The sequence below is a fragment of the Cannabis sativa genome, chromosome 2 (genome assembly GCF_029168945.1).
Source record: "Cannabis sativa cultivar Pink pepper isolate KNU-18-1 chromosome 2, ASM2916894v1, whole genome shotgun sequence".
NCBI classification, from domain to species: Eukaryota; Viridiplantae; Streptophyta; class Magnoliopsida; order Rosales; family Cannabaceae; genus Cannabis; species Cannabis sativa.
In genome coordinates, this window is record NC_083602.1 from 3,609,615 (window position 1) to 3,630,082 (window position 20,468).

General features: G+C 33.4%; 2 protein-coding genes across 2 annotated transcripts; both read right to left on the reverse strand.

The window, feature by feature from the left end:
- Nucleotides 1-1,249: 1,249 nt before the first annotated feature.
- Nucleotides 1,250-9,059, reverse strand: LOC115720743 (K(+) efflux antiporter 3, chloroplastic). Its single transcript, XM_030649916.2, has 19 exons — nt 8,591-9,059; nt 7,337-7,729; nt 7,108-7,209; nt 6,416-6,496; nt 6,008-6,109; nt 5,604-5,681; nt 5,166-5,234; nt 4,942-4,992; nt 4,416-4,529; nt 4,231-4,332; nt 4,013-4,147; nt 3,654-3,835; nt 3,409-3,547; nt 3,008-3,079; nt 2,804-2,905; nt 2,564-2,725; nt 2,171-2,260; nt 1,931-2,092; nt 1,250-1,839 (listed from the first exon to the last, which is right to left on the reverse strand). The coding sequence occupies exons 1-19, from the start codon at nt 8,669-8,671 to the stop codon at nt 1,636-1,638; spliced, it is 2,421 nt and encodes an 806-aa protein (XP_030505776.1). The 5' UTR covers nt 8,672-9,059; the 3' UTR covers nt 1,250-1,635.
- Nucleotides 9,060-10,188: 1,129 nt separating this feature from the next.
- Nucleotides 10,189-13,134, reverse strand: LOC115721056 (peptide methionine sulfoxide reductase B5). The gene is made up of 3 exons (XM_030650290.2): nt 12,663-13,134; nt 10,565-10,721; nt 10,189-10,487 (listed from the first exon to the last, which is right to left on the reverse strand). The coding sequence occupies exons 1-3, from the start codon at nt 13,034-13,036 to the stop codon at nt 10,323-10,325; spliced, it is 696 nt and encodes a 231-aa protein (XP_030506150.2). The 5' UTR covers nt 13,037-13,134; the 3' UTR covers nt 10,189-10,322.
- Nucleotides 13,135-20,468: the final 7,334 nt, after the last annotated feature.

Sequence of the window (20,468 nt, forward strand, 5' to 3'; positions counted from 1 at the left end):
TCATGCCACTCGAACTTTGACATGTACTAAATTATGTCCTCTGAACTTTCATCCATATTATACTTTTTTACTAAAATTAGAAAAAAAAATCCTTAAATTTAACAATCTCAATAGTTCAGGGGTATTTTTAACGACCTTAAAAGTTCAGGGGGTATGATTTGGTATATGTCAAAGTTCAGGGAACAAAAATCCTAATTAGCCAAAATTTTAATTTAATTTAAAATAATAAAAATATAATTCAAATACCTTAAAAAAAAAAAAGGATAATTCAACTACATTTTATTTTTAATCTGTTTTCAAAAAATACTAAATAAATAAATTGTAAGTAATTAAAAAAAAACATTAATTGTGTTGTAAATAGAATTTGGGATCATTTACATGTTATGTGTTGAAAATAATTGTACTCATTATTTCTAATATGTAAAGTATAAATATATATATATATATATATATTTATATATATAAATTTGTGTGATGACATATGAAAAGAATTAAGCTACAATGTACTTTAATGTTAGATATGAAAGAGACATGGTCAAAACTATAATACTATTCTGAAAAAATAAATAATTATATTTACTTTTTAGTAAATGAACCCCACCAATAACAAATTAATAATGATAAAGTTTAAAGCTGATTAATAGTAGTCAAGAAGAATTGATCAATTATGAAGATTGTAAATTTGGTAATCAAAGCTTCTCATCCACCATTATTAAGATGACCTTTTCTCTTTTCTCTCTCTTTTTTTTGTTTTTTTGGAAAAGAGGCATTATGAAGATGTGTAAGCTTTCTTAACTTTAACATGTTTGCTTGTAATAGTAAATTTATGAAATTTAAGTGCAAATCATGAGGGATTTATGTTTAACTATCTCAAGAAAAAAGTACAAGGGTAAAACAAAAACTTGGCTCTAGTTACTTTTTTGCTTCAAGAATGATTGAATATTCTTTAGACAAAGACAATAAGTCTACTTTAATATAACTTAATCAAAATAAATCTTAATTGGAGAATATTATCTCACGTGAATTGTAAAAATATTAAACCATATTATATAAGAATATGGGTTGCTTCACTTATCACCAATTAATTTTGAAATAGAAACTATATTTCTCAACATAGTATCAAAACCATATCTCTATGGTGCAAATACACTTGAGATTTGAACAAAAATAAAATCCAGATAGTGCAAAAACTTGAGATCCAAACAAACACGGATTACTCCACTTATTGATTTTAAGATAAAATCTCGTATTTCTAAATATTCATCGAATTCATTTTAAACTTGTTCAATTATTTAAATGACATTCAAAACAGAACAAGTTTTGGTTCAACATTACAATGTTACAAAGTCCCCCAACAATAGGGCTTTAAAAATGGAATATACAAAGGATCATTATGCAATAAAAATTAAGGTAAAAATGATGAAGAAAAAGTTACACTAATGAGGATTTTATGATTAATTAAATTATAACTATGGTCTCTTTGGTGTTAAATAAATCCAGCCTAAGAATCCCTCCTTTTTGCTATCTTCCCTTTTCACAAGCTTTAATGGGATCCTATCCATATTGTTAGGCTGAACAAAAATAATATTCTTGTCAATTGAAACTGTAAAGGTTTCATTTTTATCCATATTGGGATTATGGCTCTTCTATCATGATTTTTTCTTTATTTCCCTTATCGCCAATTGGTTTTTTCGGAACACCATTTCCTTTATCTAGATTACAATATAGAACACCATCATCTTCTGATGTCTCATTTGTCTGGTTTTCCCTTGACGAATTTCCTTCGGGTGAAGTTGATCCATTCGAGCCCGAAGAACCAGTAAAATCAGCAACTCTCACCTTGTGAAACAAACCATTTTAGTTGAATAGATAGTGTTTACAGTTGGGAGTGATATTAGGTATACGAAATGGATAACATCAAGAAACATACCTGTAACGGCTTCATAATTTCGGTTTCTCGTTCATCACTTTTGCTGAGTGAATCTTGAGCTTGTAGTTCCATGGAGTCGCGAACAAGTTGACTAAGAAAGCTCACATCATCAGACATGACACCGAGTCCTTTCAAAAGCTTCGATCCTAGCTGCAAACTTGTCTGCAAACAAAGCAAAGGGTCTCAAATTAGAGCAAGGAAGTGCAACTTTCTGCTGTGTTTATAAGATTCTTGTATTACCTCTGCATTTTCCAAAATGGCATCTGTTGCTCCTGATTTTTTCAGATCTAATAGGTGTCCGAGGTCCTGAGCTCGAGCATAAATGGGAATCTGCCATGAATTTTCACCACAATATCAGCAATTTAACCAGTTAAATTATAGAAGAAAAGAACAAATGAAGCCAGAGATCACATAACCAAAATCATATAAAGAAAAGAAACAATGCTGCCACCTCCTTTATCTCTCCCATAACCCCATTTTGCTAACAAAATCTTTTAGTAAAATAGTCAAAAATTCTGAGCCAACTTCTAGTATATGAGTAATTTTAATCTCAAACCAAGCCAAGACCCAAAACTTGTACATTCTGATCATAATTGAACCAGAAATTATATCCAGAGAGAGAGAGAAAATTACTGCAGGAAAAGCAACTCGAAGCCGTTGAACAGCCTCAATTGTCTTTGCCTTCCCTGTGTACATGACCATGACAGCTTTTGGAGAAGAGATTCCAGCCGACTGCAAAACTGATGGTCTCGATCCATCCCCGTAAAGAGTTGGAAAACCAAGTTTCCTAGATGTCTGTAGATGCATCAAACCATAAATAGAATCCTACAAATCTAAGAAAATGAGAGCTATGTTGTTTATGCTATCACTGACCTTCACCACGGAAGGATCTAGATCAAAAGCTACATATGGACATCCGAGTGAATCGCTATCTACACCTGCAGCCAGCGGAGTGGATAATAAATTGGCAAGGACCTGTACATATGAGAGAGAGATCAATCCATTGGAACTTTAAAGCTTCAGTAAAGCTAAATTGATAATTCATGTTGCAGGAAAAGGAAAAAAAGAAACTTGTACCTGACCCATTTGTCCAAATCCAAGTATAACAATAGGTTCACTAGCCTCGAAGTTCACCATTTCGGCAGCTTCCTGTGAATTTATTATCACCACCAACTGATAAGGTACACTATATTTTCACTGAAGAAAATGTTATAATAATGTACCTATTTATAACATATCACAAGAGCCAGAACTAAATAGGAATCCAATTAATATCATATAAGAATGAAGGGCCATTAATATAACCAGAAAACACAGATTCTGGCATCATAATTTTGTTTCATGCTTGTTTGTAATATGGCTTTAAAATATGGTCTTTTGGCTTCATATTATGACTATATCAAGCTGTAAAAGTCCCCAAATTGTGACCTCTAACAATGCTTATGAAAATTGTATTCAATGTTAAAATTAGTACATACATCGTCCTCTGTACTGAACTTGTCATCGATGATTTTAGCAGCCCTTCTTCCAGCTTCATTAAGGGCAGGAGTTAATGCCATTGACAAGACAACAACGATTATGAGCAACTTGTTGAGCTCGAGCGGCAACACACCAAGACTGCATCCATTAAAGAAAAAGTTGTCAAGTCTTCTTTAAAGGGGGAGAAATGAAATCTTTTAATATTTATTTCGGCGAGTCTTTGCAATGATATTTTTTTACCCACCTGTTTGCAAGAGAAAAAACTACAAATCCAAATTCACCTCCTTGTGATAGAAGCAACCCTATTCTAACACTTTCTTGTAGAGTGAGCCCAACACGAGGACCTATTGCAGTTATGATCAGCGTCTTGATGACAATCAAGCCTGCAAGGAGTGAAAGTACATTTGGCCACTCTCGGAAGAGAAGCTGCACAGAAAAGAAAATTAATTAAGTTAAACAAACCGTGTCTTTAATGTTCTGCTTTTGAAATTATGGTATATTACAAGCTGTTCATGTCAGATCTACAGACAATGATACATATTTCTAAAACACAAAATCTTCCTCTTTAACACATGGAGTAGGAAACTCTTGTTATGTGACTACCTGCATGTCAATGGAAGTTCCTGTAGTTACAAAAAATAACCCGAGGAGTAAGCCTCTAAAGGGTCTTATATCAGCTTCAATCTGTGTTCGGAAATTTGTTTCTGCTAATAATGCTCCAGCCAAAAATGCACCAAGCTGCAATGAGATACATATAAGAGTCTTTCTAATAAAAATGGCATACAATCCTCTCAAATATTATGTGACAAGAAATGTCTAACCGTATCACTGAAACCCAACTTCTGCGTTAGAAGTGATGTCCCAGCAACTGTCAATAAACAGAGAGCAACAAAAGCCTCAGTGCTCCTTGCTTCAGCAACAACCTGACCTTAAAACAATAATTTAGATTTTGACTAGAAAAGAAAAGTAAAAAGAGAGACTTTTGTCGGTTGAAAAATAGGCACACCTCAAAAACTCGCCTAAGAATGAATTTTCCTCCAAAAGAAATCAGACCCAATCCACCTAAAGCCTTTAAACTTTCTTTCACAAGCATTGGCAAAACACTTTCCCCTACCAGGTTCTGCAGAAAAGATAAACAAAGGATTTTACTAAAGGAACTAAATGTATAAGAGAAAAGGCAAAGACAAAGTACAAATGTAACAAAAACAATCAAAAACATTAAAACAATAATGAAAAGCATCGGAATTACATATTTGTAGATATGCTGACAAAACTTATGCAATGACTAGTTGCACGTGTGATCGAATTCAAAATTGAAAAGACCATAAGAAGAAACTTTTGTGACACAAAACAGGCTCTTGAATGGGCCAAGGCTCCATATGAGAGCCATGAGCAATGGAAAAAATTTATATATAGAGCCAGGAACCTCACAAGCTTGAAGGGGCTGTACTAGGCCATGCGCCTCTAGCAACTCAAGGCAGCCGAAAAAAACATTGCATTTTCACTTAGCATATTATTGGAACAAATTTTACCTGGCTCTCTAGCACCGGAAGTATGACCAAGAGAGGAACAACTGCTATATCCTGCAAATTTCAAGCAACACAGAGTAAGATACGTTATTGACATCTAATAGAATTATGCCCCCCTACCAAAATACTGAGTAATAAGTCGGGACTCTATGAATGTATAAGCGTATTTAAATTTTAAGTGAAGATAATAAACAAATGTAGCTGTATAAGTAGAGGTTATATAGAACCTGTAATAGTAGTATTCCAAGAGTTGCTGAGCCGAATCTTGTTGGAAGCTCACCTTTCTCTGCAAGTAACTATAGAAAATGCACATAAGCTCTATGCAATGAGAAGACTAATCTTTTGGGTTTCTGCTTGTATTTCTAATCTGAAGACAGTAAATAGTAATAATTATTTGTAATGTTTGATAGGTTTCAGAAAGGGAGATTTCTTGTAGCTCTTCTTCTCTTGTTTCTTTTTCTTCTTCTTATGAGAACAGCTATTTGTCTTGTTGTTTAAATGTTTTTTTTTCTTGTTTTGCTGGTATATGAACATATATAAGCATTTTTTATTTATATAATCAATAATATTTCTGTTCTATATATGTAAAAAATTAGAGGAAGAAAAAGAAAATTCAACTAATATAAGGGAATCCCATCAGCATATACAGGACATGCCACAATTACCTGCAGAACAAAAGCTGATGAAGACAAAGAAAGAGCAGCACCAATCACAATAGCCTCGTCAACACTTCTTATATTGACCTGCCATGGTAACATTCTAATCAGAGTTCCATAGAAAATTTGGAAGAAAAAAAATGGTTGTTTACATATTACCTTATCGAGAAAGAAAATTTTCAATCAAGTGACAAAAAAATACTAGCCCTTGTCTATTGATGAAGATGAGACAAATTAAACAAGATTAATGAAAACATTATGCATTTGACTCGGTTTACTGAACAAATCAGACATTATAAATTCATGCTATAAACTAGAGAAGTAATAGGGCTATAGAAAAGCAATTCGTAAGTGAAAGAAATGTTGATGACTTGCCACAATGATTAAAGTTGCATACAGAAGAAAATTCTCACCAAATCAGACCTCGAGTGGAAAAGGAACTCCAGGATTCTTGTTCCAATAGCATTGTTAGGAGGAAGTTCAAACGCCGTGAAAGCAAGAGTAGACAAGATGACCTTCAAGAAGGAAACAAGAATGGGGACCATATGGTCAAATGTCCATTCAGCATTCATAGAGGACTAGTCCATATCATGTCTGAACCAGAGAAAATGGTCCATTAAGACTAAATATATGACCAAACCAAGTTCAATACCATAAATTTCATAGACTAATATTGGTACTGCACTTGCCACTTATAAACAAAGAAATCATATATTCCCCTTGGAATAGGAACCGCCCAGTTTTTAATTCCTCAAAAGAACAATTTGAATAACAAGGATTACAAGGTATTATACTGTTGTTTTCAGGTTTCAGCATTATACCTGAGTCAATCCCAAACCGAAGGCAAATTTCGCAAGAGCTTTTAGACGTGCAAATGAAAGCTCCAAACCCATCTCAAACAGCTGAAACGGAAAAATAAATAAAGTAAAATAAAATTGAGAGTCCAAAGTAAACAAGGTGTGATTTACATAATATATTGCAATAAATGATTAAATGGTTAATATGGTCTCTACTCAAACTACACTAAACAAATGATCCTAGATATAATTCTTTGTTAATTAAAAGCATTGATCCTCAAAATTCTATACTACATTTCATTTCTCTTCACTAGTCTCCATATGACCTTTGCAAATTTTGATATGATTGAACTAAGAAAGTACCAAGTAAAATTGTCATTCACAGTATAGCCTGCATCAAAAATATAATGAAGAAAAGAAAATAAAAGATGAAAGAGTTGTTTCGAGGAACAATATTCTTAGCATAATTTACTAACACTATAATTCATTTAAATAATCTACCTTCAAATTTATGAATGGAAATTCCAGCATTGTTTCAAAATTAAGTTTAAAACTCGAAATGAGACCAACTCTGAAGTTGGAGTACATTCATAGTACACACCTTATGAATGAGTAAAGGATTTATGAGAATATTAAGAACATCGACAAGACAATTGCCTAACAAGAGGAAGTGGAAAAGAAAATGCTATTTCTTAGTAATATGTGAGAAGGCTTACCAAGAAAAGAATTCCCCATTCAGACAGTACTTTGACATCTGTTAGATTTCTAATCAAGCCAAATTGATTGAGTATAACACCGGCGAAGAAAAAACCAAGAATCTGACCAAAATATCAAATAAGCTTGTTGGCATGAATTCAAATTCTACAAAAGATAACTAAATGTGTGAATAGAGGTATCAAGGATAAAAATTAATACTAAGGATTGTGAAAACATTGTTATTCTTACAGGGCTAGCTTTAATGATCTTGAATGCAGGAACAACAATGACAGTCACAGCTAAAAATGTCAAAGTATCCAATCCTAGATCATTAATGACATCAACAGCAGCGGCAACATCAATAGTTGCATAAATACGTGATCTCACTCTACGAGCTGATCTCTTGTTTGCTACACATAATCCTCCTAGATCACATAACAAAGAGGACCGCAAAGGAGTTCGCTCAAAGAAGTTTCTTGAGACATTAGAGCTATAACTTGTGCTATAATTGATGGCAAATGGTAACAAACAGCTTTGTGGATTACTAGAACATATAACATTAGGCCGATGTCCACTTGATCGTGAAGCATCATGGGAGCAGGATGTCCATAAGGGGCGATGTTTCTTGGTAACCTCACATCCCTGCAAAGTACACAATTAGAATTACCATGACAAGTTTTTCACCAAGATTTCCATAATGACACACGCATTTACACACGACTACACACGTTTTATTAATAGGTAATTGTAGACTTTTGCTATAATTGGTGAACTGCCTTATGAGTTATGATAAATGTCAACAACCTCAGACAGCATCTCATGTTTTTCATGAAAATTAGTGAAGTCATTACCAACAAACTAACAGCAACAATAGCACCAGCAACTCAAAGTATTTGTATTAATATAGACCACAAGGGATGAAGAAGCAATGACACTAAGACCAAAAACAATCCATTACTTTTCAATGTGTTAAACTACTAGAGTTAGAGTTTTCTCCCATCTCAATGATACAAATTATTAAACAACAATGGGCCAAACAAATTCTAGTCTGAAAATTTTTACTCAATAGTTATCAATTATGGCATTCAGAAATGAGGTGAAAAGCAAAAGAGGCACAAGAAATTTTCCAGTCATTGACAAGCCAATCTATACATTGATGATCAAGTAAAGTCACTTCACAAATGAATAAAGTAGAATGAATAATCAAACTGTGAGATAATTTCCATAATGAGAGTGCATATTTCATTTCAATAACCAACTATCAACTTGGGCACATTCTACAAAGCCTCCTGGGAAGCAAAAATAAGTTCTTTGGTTCCAAATTATGACATGGTTTGCCATAATTATGCTGACACAGTTACCAATTAGCATCAACTGATTTATCACTAAAGGCATATTAATTATAGCAACTCTATCCAATCCATGCTATCTAAAATAGATGAGTAAAACAAATTCTCTTCTCATAAACACGACAAAATATTTAAATCAAAGAAAAAACCATACCTTAGAAGCTTTGAAATATGTTGTAGAAGTGGAAGAACCCAACATAATGCTATGATGAGTGATGAAACAAGAACAACCCATTAAAGAAACAGAAAAGCATTCTCTGTTTTGCAATTATAAGATATGGGTTTTGCAGATAATCACCAAAAAATGAAGGGTTTTTGAATTTGGATATGTTTTTCCTTCCCCCAATGTTCTTGGGGGACTTTAATCAAATATTGTTTAAGCTATAACAACAACAACAAAAAAAATAGTAAAACAATTAGAACAAGTAACAAAAGGTGAGGAGTATAACTGAACACGTTTAAGCTCTGTTTGTTAAGAACTTTGAGAGAGAGAGAGAGAGAGAGAGAGAGAGAGAGAGAGAGAGAGAGAGAGAGAGATTGTCTGAAAGTGAAGAGTGGAATTGTGGAGGAAAATGGAAAAGAGACATCGGAAGAAGGAAATGACTGGTTTTCATTTTTTTGAAAGCTTAAGACGTTATGTCTACGTGGCAAGGATATTATCCAAAAATTTAATTTAATTTAAATTAAATTAATTTTTTTGGTGGCATAAATTAATAAATATTTTGGTACATTTGACTTGAGGAGAAGAATTTTTATGAAAAAATAAATTAGATATTAAAAGCATATTCTTTTCTTATATTAAAATTTAAAAAAAAAATACTAAAGTTAAATTAAAACTTAAATATGGCGAAAAATAGAGCTGGAATTAGAAGATTGTTTGGTACCAGTCCAAGCTATTCGAAATTCATTATCTATGTTTTCTTCGTTTAAAATTATTATAGAAAATTATAGTAAACTTCTTGTATCTTTAAACAATATTTTTTTTATTTTTTATTAAACGATATGCTAATATGGTTGTTCATAGAGTTATAGTTTTGCTAGAATATCTTATTCTTTTCTAGATTGAGTGTTCAAGAATCATATTCATGTTAAGGTACAGTCTTATCTTTTGATTGATTTGGTAAATTAATAAAGAATTTATATTTGCTTAAAGAAAAGTTAAAAATATATATGCTTCAAATTGATGGAAATTTTGGAATTTTATTTTGGAAAATGACTTGGAATTCACATCACCAAATATTAAAAATGATTGAGTTTCAAAATTCCTAATTTCCTCAAAATTTATGAATAATTTTATGAAATGAATAAAAAATAGTACTTGCATAAGAAATTCATCAATCTCTCTCATTGAAAGTCCAAAAAATAAAAATTAATATAAACAAAAAAAAAGGTTTGTGTCTTGTGACAAACCAACCATTTATATAGCATTTTTTTAACAACAAAAAAATTGGAAAACAATTAAATAGTAGTTATATGGAAATAATATGACAGCAACCTATTCTTATTTTCTAACTTGTATTTTCCTATATGTATGAAATTTCTATAAAGAATTTCATGTTAAAATCTAATGTAGTCTAAAATTGACAATTGAGAAATGTTCACCATTTTATTCTTTGGCTTAACATCCATTAAAATGAAAGAAAATTTTCTCTACCACAAATCTTTGACAATTTGAAACACATTTTTCTTCTGTTGACTTGGACATGTGTGGACAAGATTCATTCCAATCTCACACACACAGATATATACATATTTTAACTTTAAAACCCCTATATGTAATTATATATATAAGTAAATAGAACATAAAAATACAGTAAAATTTATTCCATGATTAATCTTTATTATGAACAAGAGCAAACTTAAACTTCAAATGACATATAAAGAACTCAGAGAGAAGAATCTGAGTTTGCAGGAACAAAACTTAGAGAAACACTATTCACGCAATGGCGTTCATTCGTTGGAGTTGGGAAACCTTCTCCTTTAAAAACATGACCGAGATGACCACCACAAGCTGCACAAGTAATTTCGATCCTCATTCCATCTGCATCCGTCTGATAACATGAAAAACTATATTAGAAACGCTATGTTATATAGGTCGAAAGGAAAGAAGAGCGATTGGAGAACTTACAGTTCGGTTTATGGCTCCAGGAAGACCCTCATAGAAAGCTGGCCAGCCACAGCCGGAATTGAACTTGGTTTTGGATTTGTAAAGTGGAGTACCGCAGCCTGCACATTTATAGACTCCCTCCTCGTAGAACTTGTCATATTCACCTGTTCCGGGGTATCTAGAATATGATGATTTAGAACAAACACTCATTAGTTTACACTTCAAAGGACTACATAAGTGTCATTTGATTGCAAATATAATCCCAATGACAATGTCATAAGTGTCATAGAATGTAAAGTTGAATAAATTTTAAGAAGCTTAATCGAAAACTGAGGTGTTTTGCAATAGCTCGGCTTATGCCTCGAGGCAAACCAATTAGAGCAAAAACGTCATAACATCATAAGATTCATAAAATTTATAGGGATACACATAATTGCATAACACAATCATAAAATTTATGAGATTACTAGTTCTAAGTCATAAAACCATAAACTAAAAGTTTTGAATTAAAAATCCTGATTAATAGAGCTTAAAGTCTAAACATTTTAAAAGACTAAGAAGTCCTCATTATCATCACTACTGAGATTTGCTAAAAATGGAGGCTGGACAACATAAGAACTGTAGAGTATGAGAGGCTCGGGCTGAGGCTGAGAACAGGGGCAGGGAAAAGATGTCGTTTTTATTTGGAGTTTGGGTTAATTTGTGTTATATAAACCAAGTTTAAAAGCCAAAAATGTGTTAAAAACATATAAAAAAAACAAAAGGCCAAATAAAAGAAAAAACTCACTCAGAAAGACTAAATACATTAAAAGCAATGTGAGTGAGCCTCAACTAAACCTCAGGTATTTTTTAAGTGTCTTACACCTCACCAAGGCATAAGCCTCGATAGCTTTTTCAAGAACAGGATGTAATCCGCAATACTATGCAGAAAAATAAGCCACTTGGAAAGAGAACCAAAGAACTTGTATAGTTACTACTTAAGAGCACATTATAAGCACAAAATTGAGAAGAAGCTATATTTTAGGTAGTTGGGTGGATCTTCAATACTAGAGATTAGCACCTTTGGATGCAATAGTAGTCCTATATGATCCTCTATCATCATCATCTTCTGTTGCATAAGAAGATGATTCCTTTCATTTCTTGTCACCCCATCTCTCCAATAATAATGTTTTTGTATCAAATAAGTTTTAAATACAAGTACTAACAATTCTACTCCCTCACTCTAAATTCTCTAGACTGTAACCATGGCACCACATAGAAAAGCAAGTACCATATCAAAATTCCACACACAAAAAAAATGGATACAATAACATAACCCTGAGAAACTACAGCCTTAAACTTCACATCTCAATAACTGAACATAACCTTCTTCTCAACCCAATCCACAAACAGATTGTTTAAAGTCATCCCTTTTCATGTTCCTCTCCCAGAACCAATATTATATAAATATATATATATGTATAATTATATCTTTCACCACTCCCATCAGCTACTATTCTCCACCCTTTAAAATACATTAAAATGCATTACCAAAATCTTACTTTTTTTATATATTTTACCTAATACATTTAAGTTACTCCATACATCACATTCCCTATGTTTTTCGCTACAATCATTTAAATATTGTATTTGTATCTTCAAACCCTTTCATTAATTAAATATTAAGAAAAATAATTAATAATAATACAAAAGCAAAAGTTGTGAGAAAATATGTTAAAATGTTTTAACTAAAGAGTAATTTGTAGCTACATTTAGCTAAACAAAATAGCTAAAAAAATAGTAAAATATAGAAAATTTAGCTCATATGATGGCGAATGGAATCAAGATTTTAGCTTTTAACTTTATTTTATTTAATGGAGTGAAATTTGACAAACTAAATACTAAAATTTGTAAAATAAGCTCACTTAATTTACTCTAAGCGACCATAATCTATGATCGTTTTACTGTGATTTATAATCATTTCTGCCATCATACATGATTATTTTGCTAATAAATTTGTTTGTAAAGTTATTTTTACTAATAAAAAATTTCATTTTTACTAAACACTCCAATTAAACAAACAAATAGAATGTTAATTTTAATAACAAGATTTAAACAATTGAATTCAATTCAAACATACTCTGTTCCTTTCTGCCTCAAAATCCTAAACTGCTCAGGCGAGAGGATTGCCTGCCATTCCTCCTCGGATTTCTGAACCGACCCAGATGCGGACATGGCCACAACAGTGGAACCACGAAGCCCACGCTTACTTATGCGGTGAAAAGAGCAAGACCCACCAAACCCAGAAGAAGAAATGGAAATGGGATTGGGTTTGGGAAAAGAGAGTAGTGAGAAATGGTGGGTGTTGTTGAAGAAAGAGTTAGAAGGAGAGAGAGGCCTAGTAATGTTTGGTATGGATTTGGTTATAATGGGGTTGAAGATTGGGACGATGGCTTTCGAGGAAGAAGGAATTGGTGAGGTTCTGAGTATGTTAAACCCCATCTCAAACAACATTCTAGAACAATAGGACTATTATGTGATGGTGCTTCCCCATTGTTTGGTTATAGATATTCTCAATTATGAATGAAAATAAATAAATAAATAAATAAATAAGACTATTTTTCTATAAATAAATAAATAAAGTTATTTTTTTTTAAAGAAATTTCATCAATATTATAAATTTATAAGGTACGTCGCCAAGAAAATTACTTAAGAGAGAAAACTAATTGTGTAAGCGAATAAGTATTAATATTATTGGAAAATTCTAGAATGCACTCCCTTCAAATAGGTATATTGATGCACCCCTATCTGTTTTAGCATCCCAAATAATTTTTTGGTCAAATTTTTTCTCATAGTCATGTACGTTATAGTTATTTAAGAAATCCTGCAAAATTTTAAGAAATTCGAAAAAGTTTAACATGCCGAAAACTACGTTCAAACAGCGTGTTGCACGCGTGACTATTTTATTTTATACGCGTGTAAAATACATTGTTTGAACATTGTTTTCTATATTGTAAATTATTCCGAATTTTTCAAAATTTTGTAGGATATCTTAAATAGATATAACGTACATGAATATGAAAAAAATTAGACTAAAAAATTTTTGTAGATGCCGAAACAAGTTAAGGGTGCATCAGTACATCTATTTTAAGGGTGTGCATTATAGAATCGCCCAATATTATTAGCTCACTTATAATAAGAATATAATTAAAGAAAAAGAAACCCACTAATAAAAAATATCATGAAATACAATACTAAATTCATAAAAAAAATTTGTTCTTTACAATCTATACTTTGTACTAGACGAAAACAATATGAGAATATCTTCACATGATGATAAACTTATTTTACATTTTTAATCTTGAATTTTTATGACTAGTTAATGATTAATAAGAATATTTAAAATTAATTTACTTATTAATTTTTATTTTAAGTGTGGGTAATGACATAATTTCATAGGATTAAATTTAACATAAGTTCTTGTTAAAAATAAAATACATAAGTTTTAGATTTCAGTGTGATGAGTAGTGTAGAGAAAAATTTTAATGGATAAAATATTTTTCTAAAAAAAAAAATATTACACCCTGAGGGGAAAACTTATAACGAAAATGGCAAGTTCGCTAAAAGAGCGGAGTTTGCAACAGAGGAAAGATTCTTATTCCACAAACCACAAATTCTATAAGAAAGAGTGTACTTGGCTAGATGATGAGCAACAAAGTTAGCTCTTTAAGAATATAATTAAACCCCGAGAAACCAGAGCTTTGGGGGACATTTTTATGCACCAAATAAGACCATCTAAGTCTCCATTGTAAGACTCTGAGTGAGAGGACTGGAGGAATATAGTTTGGGCAGAGTCCAATTCAACAATGAACCCATTCAACTTCAAGTCTTTCCCTATTTGCACTACTTCTTTAATGGCAAACAAACAACTCACTCGTAAGGTTATTAAAGGGTCTGTCAAAAAACTTACTCTGACCACCGACACACAATCCATTTTCATTTCTAACTACCACTGCAGCACTGCACACTTTAGCCGACTTATCACACATCGCATCAACATTAACCAGCAGGAGATGGATTCCATTTGGTTGTCCTTCTTCTGATTGATGTTTGCATCTTTAAAATTCCTGCAATAATGGTCACACCAGTTTACCAAGTCTGAGGGGTGTGGCTCTTTCTCTCCTTGTTTGTGTTTGTTTCTTACATACCAAAGCTGTCAAGAGATGATGAGGAATAGATCAATGTCTTCATTATTGCAACAACTTCTCATATGGGTAGATAAAAGACAACGAGTCTCATTCTTTACAACTCTTAATCATCGGTCAGTAGGGAGTTTTTTTTTTCCAATATTTTGCACTTGACAAGCATTTCCAAATTGCGTACAATGCATCTAAAACAACCAGCCTCCCTAGCCACTTTCTTGCAAAAAAAAATTGATAATTGGGAGCCACGAATGGCTTAGCTTCCAAAAAAAAACTATTTAGGGGGTGCTCTCATTTTCCAGATTGACATCCAAAGGGATTTTGTTTTCATAGATTTGATCTATGGCAACTCTATAACCGCTACAAACATTGTAGTCCCTATTTTTAGTGTAATGCCAAATAAAAGTTTCTTTGATACGAGCCTCTTCACTAGGGATGTTGAGAATCAGCCTTGAGTCCTCGTTGAAAATAGCTCTTATAAATTCTGCATCCCATTGATCATTGGCAAGCTTAAGATCGATAAATTTGAGACCAGGAGGCAAGTGAAGTTTGTCATAAATCTTAAAAGTAGTAGGTCTAGGAATCCATGGGTCATTAAGTAAATCAACCTCATTACCATCACCAATCTGCCACCTAGCACCCTGGTGGAGAATTTCCTTTCCCCACACCAGACTCTTCCACATCGAAGAACCTTTAGATCCACACTTGGCTTCCACGATTGATTTATTTAAGAAATAAGAGGTTTTGAGTGTAACACCCCGATTTCCCGAGATGTCACATAGGATAGTCCGTATAAAACAATTTAATAAGATAAAGACAATCAAATACTGCTTTAATGAAAAATATCCAAGCATGAGATCTCATTGTTTAAAACAAAATACTTTTAGTACTGTAAACTTAAATAAGAACTAGTTAAGTCAAAATAATAGTTCCAAAATGTTTAGCAGTTAAAAACATTAAAAGCAAAATACTGTGCCAAATTTCTAACATGCAACCACGCCTCGAGCTCTTCAATCTCACTGCTTGGCCTTACCCTTACCTGCACACAGAGTACCCGTGAGCTAACGCCCAGTAAGAAGAGCTATGTAGGACATAACCCTCCTAACTAGTTACTTGACATAAATTACTCTTTAATATTAATCAACAGTAATTCACATTCCATAAATATATCCACAACGCATGTTGTTCTCACATGCACACATCAAGTCTCATACCGCACATTATACTCACATATGATAATCAACTATTCTCTCATGTTGATCAGACATGAGGTAACCTACCCTGCCTTGTGTTATTCTCACACTTGGCATCCAACAGGGCAATTAATTACCATAAGTTGTACTCACCCATGATAATGTTATAACCTGCAAGTGTTATGCTCACACAAGCAGCAAGACCCTAATATTATTCTCATGCTAATGATGCTCACAAAAATATAAGGAAATCACAACACTATCAAATTAAATAACAACCAACCCAAGTTGTATGCATAACATACACCCTGTGTACAGATGTCCACTCTTCTTACCTCAGTTGCTAAGACCACACTTGCTACCTCGAGCACCTCAACGAATTTCCTTGTTGAGAACAAGATCCTAGACATTCATTAACACAACAATACACTCAAAATACATTCAAGTATGAATCTCTAAACTCATACAGAAACTTACGTAAAAATACGTAACACATAGGTCCATTTCACTTGCATGACACACCATACATAAGCATTTATTATTTTGATTCACCCAAACATATTGCATGGACTCAAACAAACATTCTTAACGTAAAACATGAATTCATACAACACATTTTTACGTAAAATTTACTAAAATACTATTTATTCTTATTAAAGTCCAAACAAATAGTTAATTAATCACCAATAATTATAATAAATACCTACAGCAACCAATAAATAATAAAACCTATTTCATTTGATATCATAGGCAGTAAATGGTATTACAAAAATACATTTTACTATTTTAACAACACTTATCTATTTTTCATAATTAACTTAAGCATTAATTAAGTAAATTCATGAAAAATACCAAAATTGATTAAAAACCGAATCTAACTCTTCTAATACACTTTATAATCTGTAATAGGTCATAAATAATTTTCTTTGAATTTTCTAAGCAACCTAGGTATTTTTCATAATTAAAATAAGAAATAACATCAATAATTCATGAAAAATACATAATCACCTGAAAATTCAATCTACCAATTTTATAACCGTTTATATATCATAGTCCATCATATAAAATAAATCTAGATTTTTCTGAGCACCCTAAGTATTTTTCATAATTAATTTAATAAATAACACAAATAATTCATGAAAAATACAAAATTAACCGAAATTCGAATCTACCAATTTTGCAATAGTTTATATCTCATAACTAATCATATAAAATATATTTAGATTTTTCTGAGTAATCTAAGTATTTTTCATATTTAATTTAATAAACAAACCAAATAATTCATAATAAATCAAATAATTGCAAGAAAATTATCAAACTTCATAGTAGGCCTAAGAACACCTAGCACAAGTCAAGAACTGAAAGAAAATCGAAAAATAACCTCCAGAAACCCCTGAACGGAGTGTCGCCGGAGTTCTCGTCGGTTTCGTCGCCGGTAAAGTGTAACTTTGTCTCCGATGGCTCTTGAAGCGTCCTTTCGATTGGGGAAGCTCTCCACAATGCTCAGGACCTCAAAACGATCAAGAAAAGTGGTCCGAGAGGGTAGATTGGGGTTGTCTTCTTCGTTGGCGGTGTACCGCCTTTAATGGAGTCAAAATTTTGGATTTCCGTTTTGGACGTTAAAGCTTCGTTTTCTTACGTCAAAAACAATCCTTAGGGTCCCATGCACTCAAATATAACCTCCCTTGACCCAAGAACAAGCTTAAACACGTTCGAATTCGAGTCCGTAACTAAGCCGCACCTTTGAAGCTTCAAAAATGGCGAATCTCAAAACGACGACTTCCGCCCCTTATACCACGTTAAAAAGCTTCCTTAGGTCGTATATAAGTGATCCCGAACCCCCACGTTCACCCAGGTTTCACTCCGCTTGAAGAAACAAAAATTTTCGGTATCGTATACGCCGTATACGTGCTCTCTCTCTCTCTCTCTCGTTGGTTCTCTGTTTTGGGTGAACGAAAATAGAGTTTAAAACCTAATTTCTATCGTGTTTAAACCCAAGCAAAATATCGCATTGAACCGAAGTGGAGCGATTCCCATTCCACCAAAATAGGCGTTAGGTTCGGTTCGGTTCGTGAATACGTAACACATATACATACTGTTAATAATAATAATAATAATAATAATAATAATAATAATAATAATAATGATAATAATAATAATAATAATAATAATAATAATAGTAATAATAATAATAATAATAATAATAATAATAATAATATACCCATATAACAATATCCAGACATATGTATCTATTAGGCATTATACACATAATGCCAATAAAATCAAATATTATATCATCACAAAAATAATCCCATACATATTCAAATCCATAAATATGTAACATAAAAAAAAATACTCTCAGCTAAATAAAATTACAAAAATACCCTTTCGGAGTTAGCGGATATTACAATTATCCCCCTCTAAAAGAAAATTTCGTCCCGAAATTTTACTCAAATAATTCTGGATATTGTTCTCGCATATCAGATTCAAGCTCCCAAGTAGCTTCCTCAACCACACTGTTTCTCCATAGGACTTTCACCAGGGTAATTGTCTTATTTCTCAAAATCCTATCCTTTTGATCAAGAATCTTTACCGGACGTTCATTGTAGGACAAATCCTCCTGCAAACCCAGTGTTTCATAGCTCAAAACATGCGATGGGTCTGACACATATTTCCGGAGTTGAGATACATGAAATACATTGTGCACCCCAGATAATGATGGCGGTAAAGCTATTCTATAAGCTACACTGCCCACTCTATCCAATATCTGAAATGGACCAACATATCTGGGACTTAGTTTCTCTCTCTTGCCAAATCTCTTCACCGAGAGTCCTTTTCGTGGTGTCACTCGAAGAAACACATGATCACCCACTTCGAACTCAATGTCTCTCCGCTTCAGGTCTGCATAAGATTTCGTCCGCTTCCGCGCCGTGATCATTCGAGCCCTGATCTTCTGAATAGCTTCGTTGGTGTGCCGAATCGCATCCGGCCCTAGGAGTTTGTTCTCTCCCAACTCATCCCAATGCAAGAGACTCCGCACTTTCTTCCATACAACATCTCATGGTGCTACCCCGATAGTAGATCGATAGCCGTTGTTGTAAGAAAATTCAATCAAAGGCAGTATTTGCTCCATGATCCTTGGAAATCTATCACACATGCCCTCAACATATCTTCCAAGATCCGATTTGTTCTCTCTCGACCATCCGTCTCTCGGATGATATGCGTCGAACTTCAATCGAGTTCCCATTGCTCTCCGTAAGCTTTCCCAAAAAGACGAAGTGAACCGAGAAACTCGATCACAAACAATAGAATACGGTGCCCCATGTAATCTCACAATCTCATTCACATAAAGTTCAAGAAATGGTCCATGGAGTAAGTCATGCGTACCGGTAGAAAATGGGCGATTTTGTATACCTATCGACGACTACCCAAATGGCGTCATGCCGCTTTGTAGTCTTAGGTAACCCACCACAAAATCCATGGAAATCTCTTCCCACTTCCATTCGTGGAGCTTCAAAGGGTTGTAACAATCCCGCCGGGTCTTTGATGCTCGCTTTAACTTGTTGACATGTTAAGCATTTGGCCACAAATTCAACTACATCCTTTTTCATACCTGTGCCACCAATACAATGCTTTTAAGTCATGGTACATTTTAGGGTCCCGGGATGAATCGAATAAGGTGTAGTATGAGCTTCTACTAATATCCCTTCTTCGAGCTCATCATTATCGGGCACACAAATTCGTCCCTTGAACCGAATTAATTTCGTGTCCGATATTTCATAATCTTTGGCGTTACTATTCAAAATTTCTTGCTTTAGTTCACCGAGCTTTTAATCCGTCGTCCGCCCCTCCTTAATTCTTTCTAACAAAGTGGATTGAAGTGTGACCTTTGCAAGTTGCCCCGTAATAAACTCTATACCAGCTCGTTCCATGTCTTCCACTAATTCCCTTGATACTCCTTGTAAAGTGGAAACTAGTCCGGACCTCTACGGCCGAGTGCATCCGCTACCACATTGGCTTTACCGAGATGGTACATTATCTCGCGGCCGTAGTCTTCGACTAGCTCCAACCATCTCCTCTCGCCTCATGTTTAACTCTCTCTGGGTGAAAAAGTACTTTAAACTCTTATGATCGGTGTAGATTTCACATTTCACTCCATAGAGATAATGACGCCGCATTTTTAGTGCAAAAACCACCGCGCTAACTCTAGGTCATGTGTCGGGTATCTCTGTTCGTATTCTTTTAATTGCCTTGAAGCGTAAGCAATTACCTTCCCTTCTTGCATTAGAACACAACCCAACCCTTGTTTAGATGCATCACAATATACCGCAAATTGTCCCTCTTCTGTTGGTAAACTGAGGATTGGTGCTGAGATAAGTCTATTCTTCAACTCTTGGAAGCTTTGCTCACACTTGTCGACCAGAAAATTTTAGATTCTTCCTAGTTAATTCGTTAAGGGTGTGGCTATCTTTGAGAACCCCTCAACAAACCTTCTATAATAGCCTGCTAAACCCAAAAGCTTCGAACCTCTCGAGGCGGTCTTTGGTCTAG

Coding starts and splice junctions, on each gene's coding strand:
- LOC115720743 (XM_030649916.2), bottom strand. CDS start 8,671: ATGGGTTGTTCTTGTTTCATCACTCATCATAGCATTATGTTGGGTTCT. Junction 5,235..5,603: donor CATCAGCTTTTGTTCTGCAG/GTAATTGTGGCA, acceptor CATTTTCTATAG/TTACTTGCAGAGAAAGGTGA. Junction 4,993..5,165: donor TTGGAATACTACTATTACAG/GTTCTATATAAC, acceptor TGAAATTTGCAG/GATATAGCAGTTGTTCCTCT.
- LOC115721056 (XM_030650290.2), bottom strand. CDS start 13,036: ATGTTGTTTGAGATGGGGTTTAACATACTCAGAACCTCACCAATTCCT. Junction 10,722..12,662: donor TTGAGGCAGAAAGGAACAGA/GTATGTTTGAAT, acceptor ATCATATTCTAG/ATACCCCGGAACAGGTGAAT. Junction 10,488..10,564: donor CTGGAGCCATAAACCGAACT/GTAAGTTCTCCA, acceptor TCATGTTATCAG/ACGGATGCAGATGGAATGAG.